This window comes from Leucoraja erinacea, chromosome 40 (assembly GCF_028641065.1).
Source record: "Leucoraja erinacea ecotype New England chromosome 40, Leri_hhj_1, whole genome shotgun sequence".
Taxonomy (NCBI): Eukaryota; Metazoa; Chordata; class Chondrichthyes; order Rajiformes; family Rajidae; genus Leucoraja; species Leucoraja erinaceus.
This window is the reverse complement of record NC_073416.1, coordinates 6943797-6957013: the sequence shown is the minus strand read 5'-3', so window position 1 is coordinate 6957013 and position 13217 is coordinate 6943797. Positions and strand designations below refer to the sequence as shown.

General features: G+C 47.0%; 1 protein-coding gene across 1 annotated transcript in view; it reads right to left on the bottom strand.

Annotated features, from left to right (window-relative positions):
• Nucleotides 1-13217, bottom strand: part of LOC129714657 (ceramide synthase 6-like) — a 75763-nt gene that overhangs the window by 56696 nt on the left and 5850 nt on the right. The window contains exon 2 of the mRNA XM_055664387.1: nt 6921-7026. Within this exon, the coding sequence (XP_055520362.1) occupies nt 6921-7026 (106 nt within the window). The remainder of the gene's footprint in view (nt 1-6920; nt 7027-13217) is intronic.

The window sequence follows — 13217 nt, the reverse complement described above, 5'->3', positions numbered from 1 at the left end:
TCAGGAAGAACAAAACGGACATGGTACCATTGACTATCAGAGGGGACTGTGTAGAGAGGGTGGCGGATTTCCGCTTCCTGGGAATCCATATTGAGGAGGACCTGACGTGGAGCGTGAACACCACTGCGCTGCTGAAAAAGGTCCAGCAGAGACTGCACTTCCTGAGGGTGCTCAGGAAGAACAACATCACTCAGAGACTGCTGCTGTCCTTTTATCGGTGCTCCATTGAGAGCATACTAACATACTGTGTATGCGTGTGGTACACCAGCTGCACAGCGGCTCAGAGGAAAGCGCTCCAGAGGGCCATTGACAACGCCCAGAGGATTGTCGGCTGCCCTCTCCTTACCTTGGAGGACTTACACAGTTCCCGCTGCACCAAAAAAACCCAGAATATCATAAAGGACATTTCCCACCCCGGACACTCCCTGTTTGAACTGTTGCCGTCAGGCAGACGGTACAGATCTACAAGGACAAGGACAAACAGACTCAAAACCAGTTTTTACCCCACTGCTATAAAGGCACTAAATGTAGCCGCCAAGGAACGCAGGGGCGATACAGACTAAGGGACTGTGGTAACTGTGAAATCGACAGAAGGATGGAGGGTTGGGTGTGCATGCGTGCTGTGTTCGTGATATTTATTTAGTTGTTTATCTTTATTATTTTACCGTGTATGTATCGTTAGCTTTTAGAAATGATTGAATGCTGCACTGACTGGCTGACATTTTAAATTTTGTTGTACATGGTCCATGTTACAATGGCAATAAAGAAACTATTCTATTCTATTCTATTCTATTCAGTCTGAATTTCACCCTGGGAATAAGTTTCTGAATGTCTACTCTATCATGCATCTCATAATTGTATATACTTCTATCAGGTCTTCCCTAAATCTCTGACGTTCCAGAGAAAAATAATTCACCAAAAGCTACACCACTCATTCTGACAGTTCTATCATTTATTAAGAAATGGGGAAGATTTATAGCAAACAATTTAAAATGAAGTATGATTGCATAACATGGAAAAAAATACAGCCGTGCATCTTAGTCTGTGATGTGACTGTTTATGTAGAAGTAAAGATAAGATTTTATTGGTCTTTGCATAATAGCATGGAAACTACATCTCTTCATACATTCACAGTTACCATTTAAAGCATCTGCAGCTACATCTCCTCAAAAGGTCCTGGAACTTTTAGCACAATCAGCGCACTCCGTACATGTACAAAAAGCACCAACGAGAGAGGGGGGAGAGGAGAGGGGGGGGGGAGGAGAGAGGAGGGGAGAGGGGGGGGGGGGAGGGGAGGAGAGGGGGAGGGGGGAGAGAGAGGGGGGGGGAGAAGGGAGGAGGAGGGAAGGGAGAGGGAGGGAGGGAGGAGAGAGGGGAGGGGTGGGGGAGGAGGGGGGGGAGAGGGTGAGGAGGGGGGAGGGGGGGGTGAGGGAGGGGGGGGGGGGTGGAGGGGGGGGGAGGGAGGGTTCTAGGGGGAGAGAGGGGGGGGGAGGAGCGGGGGAGAGGGGAGGGGGAGAGGAGAGGGAGAGGGAGGAGAGAGGAGAGGGGGAGGGGAGAGAAGAGGGGGGAGGGAAGAGGGGAGAGGGGAGAGAGAGGAGGGGAGAGGAGAAGGAGGGAGAGAGGGAGGAGGGGGGAGAGGGAGGGGAGGAGAAGGAGAGGGAGAGGGGAGGGGAGGAGAGGGGGGAGGGGAGAGGGGAGAGAGGAGAGGAGAGGAGAGGAGAGGAGGGGGAGAGAGGAGGGGGGAGGAGGAGGAGGGGGAGGAGAGAGGGGGGGAGGAAGAGGGAGGGGAGGAGGGGGGAGAAGGGGGAGAGGGGAGAGAGGAAGGGGAGAGAGGAGAGGGAGGAGGAGAGGGAGGAGAGGAGAGAGAGGGGAGAAGAGGAGAGAGAGGGGGAGGAGAGAGAAGGGAGAGGAGGAGAGGGGAGGAGAGGAGGGGAGGGGGAGAGGAGAGGGGAGGGAGAGAGGGGGGAGGGGAGGAGAGGGGGGGGGGGGAGAGGAAGGAGGGGGAGGGAGGAGAGGGGCAGAGGGAGGAGGGGGGAGGGAGGGGGGGGGGGAGAGGGGGGAGGGGGAGGGGAGGAAGGAGAGGGGAAGGGGGGAGGGGGAGGGAGAGAGGGGAGGGAGGAGAGAGAGGGGGGGGGGGGGGGGGGGAGGGGGGGAGGGAGGGGGGGGGGAGGGAGAGGGAGGGAGGGGGGGAGAGGGAGAGGGGAGGAGAGGAGGGGGAGGGGAGAGAGGGGGGGAAGGGGAGAGAGGGGGAGGAGGAGAGGAGAGGGAGGAGAGGAGAGGAGGGGAGAGAGGAGGGAGGGAGAGGGGAGGGGAGGAGGGGTAGGGGGGGAGAGAGGGGGGGGGGAGAGGAGGGGGGGGGAGGGGGGGGAGAAGGGGAGAGGGGGGGGGGAGGAGGGGGAGGGGGGAGAGAGGAGGTGAGGGAGGGGGGAGAGGGGAGGAGAGGGAGGAGGGAGGGAAGGGGGAGTGGGGGGGAGAGAGGGGGAGGGAGGGAGAGGAGGGGGGAAAAGAGAGGGGGAGAGAGGGGGAGGGGGGAGAGAGGAAGGGGGGGGAGAGAGAGGAGGGGGGGAGAGGGGGAGGGGAGGAGAGGGGAGGAGAGAGAGAGGGGAGGGAGAGAGAGAAGGGGGGCTGGAGAGGGGGGGGGAGGGGAGGGGAGGGGAGGGAGAGAGGGGGGGAGAGGAGAGAGAGGGAGAGGAGGGAGAGAGGAGAGGAGGGGAGAGGAGAGGAGATGGGAGAAGAGGATAGGGGTGGGGAGGGGAGAGGAGGGGAGGAGGGGGTGGGGGAGAGGAGGGGAGGGGAGGGGAGGGGGGAGGAGACGACCTCTCACCTACACAATAGGGGAGGGAGGGAGAGGGGAGGGGAGGAGAGAAAGAGGGAGAGGGAGGGGAAGGAGGGGGAGAGAGGGGAGGGGGAGAGGAGGGAGAGGGGGGAGGGGGGAGAGGGGAGAGGGGGAAGAGGAGAGGGGGGGGGAGAGAGAGGGGAGAGGAGGGGGAGAGGAGAGGGAGGAGGAGGAGGGGGGGGGGAGGAGGAGGGGGAGGAGAGGAGAGGAGAGGGGGGGGGGGGGGGAGACTAGGGGAGGGGAGGAGAGAGGGGGGGAGGAGGGGAGGAGGGGGGAGAGGGGAGGGGGAGAGAGGAGGAGTGAGAGGAGAGGGGAGGAGGAGGGGGGGAGAGGAGAGGGGGGAGAGGAGAGGAGGGGAGGAGAGAGGAGGGGGAGAGAGAGGGGGGAGGGAGGAGGGGGGAGGGGAGGGGGGGAGGAGAGAGGGGGGGAGAGAGAGGAGAGGGAGAGGGGAGGGGGAGAGGGGGGAGGAGAGGGGGGGGAGGGAAGGGGGGGGAGGGGAAAGGGGGGGAGGGGAGGAGTGGAGAGGGGGGAGGAGGGGGGAGGAGGGGGGTGGAGAGGAGAGAGGGGGAGGGAGAGAGGGGGAGAAGATATATATATTATCAAAGATAGATAGATAGAGGGAAGGAGAGAGGGAAGGAGAGAGAGAGGGGGAGTGTGAGAGGGAGAGAGGGACAGAAAGATATATATATGGGGGGGAGAGAGGTAGATAGATAGATAGAAGGAGAGAGAGAGGGGGGAGAGGGAGAGAGAAAGAGAGAGAGAGGGGGGAGAGAGGGGGAAGAGAGGGGGGAGGGGAGAGAGGGGGAGAGGGGGAGAGAGAGGGGGGGGGGGGAGAGAGAGGGGGGAGAGAGGAGGGAGGAGAGAGAGAGAGGGGGGGGGGGGGGAAGAGGGGGGGGGGAGAAGAGAGAGGTGACCAGCATGGATCAGGCTGCGGCTCGGTGCATCCTGGAGGACAACCAGTGGCTGCTGGAAGTAAGTACCAAGCACTGGGTAGATACGGTGGAAGATAGTGGACTTCAAATGGGGGTGGTTGGAGAAAAGCATCCTCCTTGCCTGCTAGATTTTCACTTACTGTAACTACAGGAAAAATGGTCCCGATGTTGGGGGTGTTCAGAACCATGGGTCACAGTTTAAGAATAAAGGGGGGGGGGCAGTTAGGACTGAGATGAAGACAAACTTTCTTCACGTAGAGAGTTGTGAATCTGTGGAATTCTCTGCCACAGAAGGCAGTGCAGGCCAATTCACTGGATGTTTTCAAGAGAGAGTTACATTTAGTTCTTGGGGCTAACGACATCAAGGGATATGGGGAAAAAACAGGAAAGAGGTACTGATTTTAGATGAATAGCCATGATCATATTGAATGGCAGTGCTGGCTCGAAGGGCCAAATGGCCTATTCCTGCACCTATTTTCTATGTTTCTATGCTTGAGTATATGGCAATAAAACTCGATCACTTGATTTTGAAGCATTCATGCATGGTGGAGGTTTAATGTAGTCATAGTGATACAGTGTGAAAACAGGCCCTTCGGTGCAACTTGCCCACACCCGCCAACATGTCCCAGCTACACTACCTGCTTTTGGTCCATACCTCCAAACCTGTACTATCCATGTATCAGTCTAACTTTTTCTTAAATGTTGGGATGGTCCCTGCCTCAACTACCTCCTCTGGCAGCTTATTCCATACACCCATCACCCTTTGTGTGGATAAAGTTACCCCTTAAAAAGTTACCTCTTAAAAATACTTCATACAAAAAACATTGATATCATACTTGATTTTAATACATCAAATTTCAAAAAGTTTGTACCCTTCTTCCACACCCTCTCCCCACTCGGTTGCTCCACTCCCTCACCGGGTACCCCCAAGGCCAGTGATCAGTGATCGTACAGCCTCCCCCCTTTCAAAAACGCTCCAATCCAATTTAAAGCATATATTGCATTCAAGTATAAGTTAAAAGACTCGCTACAGTATGCACCATATTGCACAATTTCAAGCTGAAAAATGCAAATGTTCCGTACCAATGGGAGGGGGCACCCTCCCCCCCCCCCCCCCCCCCCCCCCAGTCGCGATGCTCCCTCGGGCTTGGTCTCTCGCAAATTTCTCACTCCCAACTCTCAACCAATGTTGGCAGCCCTGTTTTACTTGAAGTAGAGATCGTTTTACTACACTGTTTGCACCGCCTCATTGTTTGAGTGTTGAAGTTTCGTAGCCACTGCAGTTTGCACACCTACTCCAAAGTCCCTTGAACACTCAACTTACACCTTTAGCTACACGTTAAACCATTTACAAGAGCTTCCTGTGCCAAGCCTGATTTGCCATTGAGATCAATTCAAGGCCATTTACAACCTCCCTGGCTTCAACCATGAACCCCCACTCCTCCATCTAGAGATCTGCCCTGTAAGCATCAAGTTTCCCAATCCAAAGGATTCTTAGCCCCAACCCCTAGCCGCACAGATGGTCACATTCCCTTCAGCCGACCACACCTCTATTCCTTAAGTCAGTTCTAGCTAGGGGTTTGCAGAGAATTGCTGAGGTTGGCTTCTTTTTTTTTATTTTTTTTTTAAATAGTTCTCAGCATCTTAGCACATCAGTTCCTTAGACATAGTCCAGTGTCCTTAATGGGATATGAGTGAATTGCACAATGCCCTAGCAGTTAACCTGCAGTTAAAAATGGAATACTATCCAACATCCATCGTAACCCACTAAACAAAATCATATCAATAAGTAGTAAAACAATCGGACTGGAGCAGGAACCACTGATCAGTATTTACAATAGAAGGACTAAACTAAAAGAAACACAAATAGCCTCAGACACCACTCACTCACTGCACAGCCAATACAGTCTTCTACCCTCAGGCCAGATATACAGGTCACTCACATTCAGGACTAAGAGAGCCATGTCGAGTTTCGTGCCTACATCCATTAGACCCATGAATATTTGATCTATTTATTTATTCATTTATTCATATATACATTATGTTTTTATTGCCTATTCTTCATGTATTGTGCTTTACCTACTGTTGGACTGCTGGTATGTGATGTGTGTGGTGTATTGTGTTGTGTTGCTGGGTATGTGAACTGTACACACACTGATGTTCTGCCCAAATGAAGTTCCTAATGGATAAATAAAGTTCATTGAATTGAATTGAATGAATACAAGAACCCCAAGCCCATCATTGGTTAAATTAAACCACATCACTGGCTCTCTTTCTTACTGGACCTTAATATCAGCTCAGTACAATAATGTTACTTTCACTCCAGCTATAATACCCCGCAAGGAAGCACTTGTACAAGGGTTGATTTGGAGGGGTATTTTAGTATTTTGCATCTGTACCCAATAGCAAGAGAAGAGGGCATGAACGGCAAATACAAAGGAGAAGAGGTCACTGGATCAAGTTCACATTCTCAATTTAACTGAGTGCCAATGGGATGTCTAATCTGTCACCTATGGGCCATATGCAACTCGTAGCCTCAGGTAGCCTGGCCTCTGGTATCAGAATCCTCGTATCACTTGTATTTGTTATCTATCCGCTAATTTGGAGGGACAATAAATACTGGTCTTGCAGTGACACCCACATCTCAAAAATAGAGAAAATAAAGCAGAAAACAAAAAAAACCCCACAATATTTAGTCATTAAGAAACTAATGGAATGACCACCATTTACTTCAATTTCTACCAGTCAAATCTAGACAGACCTGATACAGTCTGGTTTGATTCAAGATTCAAGAAAGTTTATTGTCATGTGTCCCTGATAGGACAATGAAATTCTTGCTTTGCTTCAGAACAACAGAACGATGTAGGCATTGACTACAAAACAGATCAGTGTGTCCATATACCATTATCTGCATGCCCATCTATTAGTCATGTTTACAGAAACGCTGACGACAATTACAAGAAGCAGAAAAGGGCATCACACCGCAGCCCTGAGCTAGTGGAAGCCAGGTCAAGAAGGTAAATTGTCAAATATCTAGGAATTAATTCCCGTTCTACCTGCTCAGAGTCAGATGCGAGCAGGGCAAGAAACAAAAAAAAGCATCAAAACAGTAGGAAAAAAATCTGAAGAAGTCTTGCGACAACAGTGCTCACCTTTGTAATTGATGTAAAGACTTTCTCTAGAATAGCATTGGGCTGTGCTCTGCGTGGTCCATTTGCTTGAATTCGAAGACTCACGGCACATGGTTTGGCAAGAAACCTGATTGAATAAAAATATACATACTAGTTTAGTGCAGTCATATGTGTTACACATGAAAGCCTCAAAGATACAGTCATCTTGACACTGGATGCTACTGGAAGCATGCAATGGATAAAAGTTTACCAATGGTACAATTGCATCTGGTCTTGTTTCAGTAACAGACAAGAAGTTAGGTCTGTGCAAATTGGTTAGGAGTAGTGGTTGGTGCAGCTACAGAGCTTTTAGAGCTGTTTCAGCAGCCTTAGAAACCTTGACTGCATGGAATTGCTCTGCAGTTTTCTTTTAAACCAAGTCACATTTGAAAGAAGTTTCCAACACCAGACAGAAGCTGCTTTACGCAAAGACTACAAAGTCCAAGCTTTAAAAATGCAGAGTGGGCACTGTTACCATTGGTAACAGCAAAATAAAAGGCAAACCTATATTGCACATGTGCCCACAAGAGAGCGAGTCTGGTCTCATTACAATGGTTGCACGCCAGAATAATTGAGCAAGGAATTGGCAGCACAGAAGCAGGCCATTTGGCCCAACTGGTCGATGGTAGCATTCACTCAAAGTTCATGAATTCTTCCTACATCTATTCTTTTTTTCAAATCACATCTTTATCTAGCTTCTGTTTAAATGGATTTTGTTCATTTCAATCACTCTGAGCCTCTCTGTATCAGAGTCTCTGCTGCATTCCACATTTGGATTCATGAAATGACCATCCTGCGTTTGGGATGTCTGGAGGTTGTGAAAGGTTCATTAAAAATGCAAGTCTTTCTCCTCAAGTCAGGAATCAAGTGGCTGCATCCAAATTGCAAGAATCTCAACATGAAGGAAACCCTTAGCAAGATTATGAAGTTTCTATTCCTGAGAAATAGAAGTTGGATTTAGGAACATTATGTGGAGGGCAGGCATGGTGTGATTGCTCTCTCCAGGCTTGGCAGACATTAAGACCTAGGTTGTCAGCTCAGAAGTTTAAGGGGGAAAGAATACCACCAACCCACTTTTAACAAAACTGGGTAGCACTCAAGTATGAAGAGAGGAATGGAGGGGCAAAACAAAAACTTTTAAAGGAGGTAATTACTTGACTCTTCTCACATTTGCACCAAATGATTTGTTTTGGAAAATAAACTCCTGAATATCCCCCCCCCCCCTCCCCTAAAAGAGCAAATCACAAAAAGTATTTTGTCTCAAGGCAAACACCGGTTATTTTGCTCTTAAATGTTTAGTCTGATCTCTACACACCGCCTTACTGGCTGAATTACTGAAAGCAAAGAATGAATCAAAGTAGGAATTTAATAGCATGGAGTAAATTTAGCACTTAATCTCCCAACATTCAGCAATTACTCATTCCAACCCACGTTTCTTCAGCCAGAAAATTGCATTCCACTATTACATCTGCTATTCACAAACAGAAAACCAGCAGCCTTGCCCAGGAGCTGCTCCTCCCCATTAGCACAGTGACAGAGTCAAATTCATTTTCTATCACTGGGAAATCCTGTTTAGTTGGGCCTTGAACTTAGTTTTGTGTTAAACAGAACAGCTCAGAATTGACTAGATTCTCTATCAGATTCTCTGATGAAACAAAATTCATCATGTCAGCAATTAGCAAAGGAACAGAGAAAAGGCGATGCAAGTAAAGACATAAAAAATAAATGAGACATGGAGAAGATCTGGAGAGCACAGCCAGGGGTGGTAGTAGAGGCTGACTCAATTGTATAGGTTCAAAAGGAAGGAATTTGTAAGGTTATGGGAAAGGCGAAAGAGCAAGATTATCTGCATTGCATTTACATGGAGCCGCACAGATTCGACAAGTTAAATGGCCTCCTTCTGCACTGCAAACTTTGTGAAATTGGAAAAAAGGACTTCAAGAAAAAGTACGAGGGATCTCGCTGGTATGCAACAATTTCACACCAACCAGAAATTCAATTTACTTGACACAGGGACGAACAAAGTCCAAGGGTTGTATGGTCAGCCTGCAAATTCACATGCTTCAATCCAATTTTGGAAATTAAATAAAGGCCCATTTTCCCTTTGATTAGTATCATTTAGCATTCGGAACATATGGCATGCCAAATGCATTTTAGAGCCAGTTTCCATCCTACTACCAAAAACAACTGATTTCCCATTTTTAAGAGCCATTTCATGACAAAAAAAAATCATAATCATCTTGAAACCGTGAAAGGAGGAGGAAAGGGGGACCATAGCCCGATTACTAACTCCTGCACTCCATAACACATTGGCCTTGCTACCATGAAGCCCTCAGGGCCAATTTCTCAGCAAAGAACAGGCCAGACATTATAAAAGCTGATATTTACTTCACAACACGTGCTAGAACCCACCTTCGGAAACAGCAACTTCTAAAAAGATATTCAAGTCACACTCCTGTAGAAAAGCAGACTTAAAAAAATAAATTTAACAAGCACATACTAAATTAAGCTTTAATCCACAAATATCCCCCATCCCAATTTGCAGCCTGTTGTCCCTCCCTGGTTAAATTAGCCGAGCTGGGGGGAGTGCAGATAAATGAGATATATTAATTATCCCAAAGTTAACGAGATACCCTCACAAAACAAGCTCTCATATCAAAATGGTGATTCTCCGCCAATTTGCTTTCCACCAAACTCCAAGAAAAAACCTGGATGCCATTTTTCTTGAGACTTCTGGTGACCCCAATCACCAATGTCAGCACAGTGCAGCAATGTTGGCTCAGGACAGTTTTATTCAACATCATCTCCAATAAAGTACTCCTACAATATAATTACCTCTTTTGCTTACAACACACATAATACAATGGGAGACATCTGTTGAATGGACTCAAGGCAAAAAAAGATGGTCAAGCTCCCATCTTTTCTGGCTCAGAGGGAGGTTTTAGTTGTATTTTATTTTGATGAGAGTGGCATGATGCTTTAAGAGGAGGAAGCGTTTTTTTCCCCCCATGACATGGTTCCCACATTTAAAAGTACAGAGTGTAAATATTTTCACAGACCACTATGTAAAGCAGAAGCCACAGAAATTACTTAAGAACAAAGTTATGAATCTGCAGAGCTGAACACACTTCACTTTGTCCATACTTAGAGGAGACAAGCACTTAACAGCAGTGTGCGCAGGTACTCAAACGACACAGAACTGGAAATCTGGAAGTTTCACCTTTTCCAGCGGTCAGAAAGAGGACCCGGGACTGGTCGAGACAGAACCCAATATGCATTGCTTTATTTAGCATAATTGCCAATTATTTATTTGGCCCTGGTTAAAACAGTGAACCAGCTTAAATTCTGCTAATTAATTGGCGAAAGGCACAGAACATTCACAGGAGACCCAGCGAAAGGAATCGGATGTTTATCCAAGGAGGAAGCCGAACCCGACACACAATCTACACTGGATGGGGTGAGATTACAAGTGCTGGGATCCCACTCTGCTGTGTTGGGTTTGCATCTAGACCAGGATGATTTATTTAGCTATTGCCCATGTGGCCTCTGTTCATTAATACTTGGTACTCCATCCTCAGACAGACCAGCAACATAGAGGTTGTTAGACTTGGTGATGGTCCAACGAGGTATGGTAACAATTACAAGTCTTCAGGCTCAGACTGCTTAAGGTTGGGTCAATTTAAAAACATACCCAAACAGACCTCCAATTCCTTTAAATGTGCCCCCTTTAAAGCTATGCCCTCTAGTATTTGAATCCTGGAAAAAGGTTCTGAACATCTATCCTTTCTATGCCTCTCATTACAGTTTTATAAATGTCTATCAAGTCACCCCTCAACGTCCGATGCGCCAGTGAAAACAATCCAAGAATTTTAATCTGCCTCACCAATGCAGTTAATAGTGAAGAGGAAAGCTTTAGACTGCAAAGATAGAGAACATAGAACAGCACTTGCTTTCCTTTCTTCAGCCAAGGCATAGAACGCAAGTGCAGGCTGTTATGCTAGAACTGTAAACAACACTAGTTCGGCAACAGCTTGAGAACTATGCACATTTCAGTCATCACATTAGGGAGAAGATATTACCACACTGAAGAGGATGCAAAAATATTGCCAAGACTCAAACATAGAATTAGAATTAGATACTTTATTTGTCATTCAGAACTTACGGTCTGAACGAAATGTCGTTACCTGCAGCCATACATACAATAACATACAACAGAACACAATAGTTACAAGGAATGATAGAAAACAAGCCTAGCTTACGGAGGAAACCAAGAGGAGACTTAATTGTGCTGTATTAAATTACAAGGAACCTTGACAGATTAAGTACGAAGGACATATTTCCCTTAGCAGTGGGGTGAGAAATCAGGGGGGTGTACATGGAATGTAGTCGCTAGAGATAAGGATGTTTTCTTTCCTCCCACCCAGACAGTGGAGGGGGATCAATAACTTGCTGCCTGAAAAGGTGATGAAGGCAGAAATTCTCAGTCAGTGGAGCAGCGGAAGAGTTGTGCCTCACAGCGCCAGAGACCCGGGTACAGAGTTTGTACGTTTTTCTCTGACCGTGTGGTCAATTATTATCATATTGAATGCCCCAATCCTGCTTCTATTTTCTTGTGATCTCTGCATCTTTTCCCAATGCTTATAGCACTAGATTGTTTCTCAGTTCTAACTCCAAGCTGTTCCCCCACCACCTCCACAAGAAGTAGTGACCCACCATCACTGGGAAAATGAAGACAATGGTATTGCTTAGTTTTAGACCGCTCTGCACCTCTTCCAACCTCAATGGTGCCAGAGCAGTTCACACCAGAGAATATTAACAGTAACCGTGGAGCTGCAATGCAATGGCCCAGGTGTAAACAAAAGAACTTGCAGCAACCAGAGCTCACCCCTGCCCTTCAGAAGATGAACTGTCTTGTTCATCTTGAGTATTAAAAATAATGACAAACTTGCAGAAGAAATGTGAGAAGAAACACCAAGTAAAATACTAATGCTTTTCCTGCTCATTAATTATACAAATAATTTAACGTTACCATGTTAGTTTTGGTACAAATACAAAACAGAGTTCTATGCGGCCTTGTTTACACCTCAAAACATACATCAATTTAAATTGTTGTGTCAATGTCTAAACCACCTGTAATATCCTGCGGCCAACATTTATTCTTCAAATCAACCATCACTTAAAGGCAGATGTGATACCTTCTCAGAATCACATTCTTATCCATGGGAGCTTGCAAAGTGAAACTTTCCTACACTACAGCAGTGAGCACACTACCAAAGTACTTCATCACTGCTTGGAAAGTACGGAGAGAGCAGTGTCACGGAAGGCACCATCGGAAAGTTACTTTTCAAACCTACAAACCCTACATGACTCTGCTCTACCAATGCATTGCATCCAATTTTAATACAAGTTGTCCTCACCTTCAATGCCCACAATATAAGCAAAATATAGCAAGACTCATTAATTTGGCACCCTTGGGACTTCAGTGGTGCCAGGCTGGTAGATTTTCTGGACAATCGTATATTGCTCCTAGAAACCAGAAATGTCTCTTGCTCTTCACAGCCAATCAGGTCATCCAAGCACATACAAGCCCTACTTTATAAACATCTAGGCAAGGAACTCCTGTGTTCACTCCAGGGTCCAAATATCCAGGATATATTCTCTGGCCCCTCAGTCAACTAACCTTCCTTTGGACACATGGACATGGTAATAGTCTCTTCCAGCTCTCTCCTCATTTCTTCCATTAAACAGTGGGCCTGGAGTCACATATAAACTCAGTTTACTTTCTTTACTTCCAGTGGTTGCAAGTGACAGTTTTTTTATTTCCCCCCAAAATTCCAATTATTTGAATTGCAATCTTTGAACTGACATGATGCTATACATATTTGTGTCTTTCAGAAATAATAGCCCACACCTCTAAATATTAGTTTAGTTTAGTAACTTCAACCACTATTGCAATAATACCCTCAGTATAGTCTTAACACAAGCACAGGGCAGAAAAGGTGAGCAAAAAAAAGTCCCGCTGATACAACACCAACATCCTACAACAGGGATGTTGATCAACAAGGCTCCCTCCCATGCACTGTATTTGAGGTATACCCAAGTTCAGGCAAGGCATTTCAATATCTATAAAATGACTAAATATTTACTCGTTCAACAATGCAGTGTTCGAGAATCAATGACCTGCATTTACAATTCTTCAAAATAGGAAAGTGATAAGCCAGCTTCTCTGTACTGCTGATAACAGTTCAGGGAATTTACAGTGGAATAAATCTGATTCTT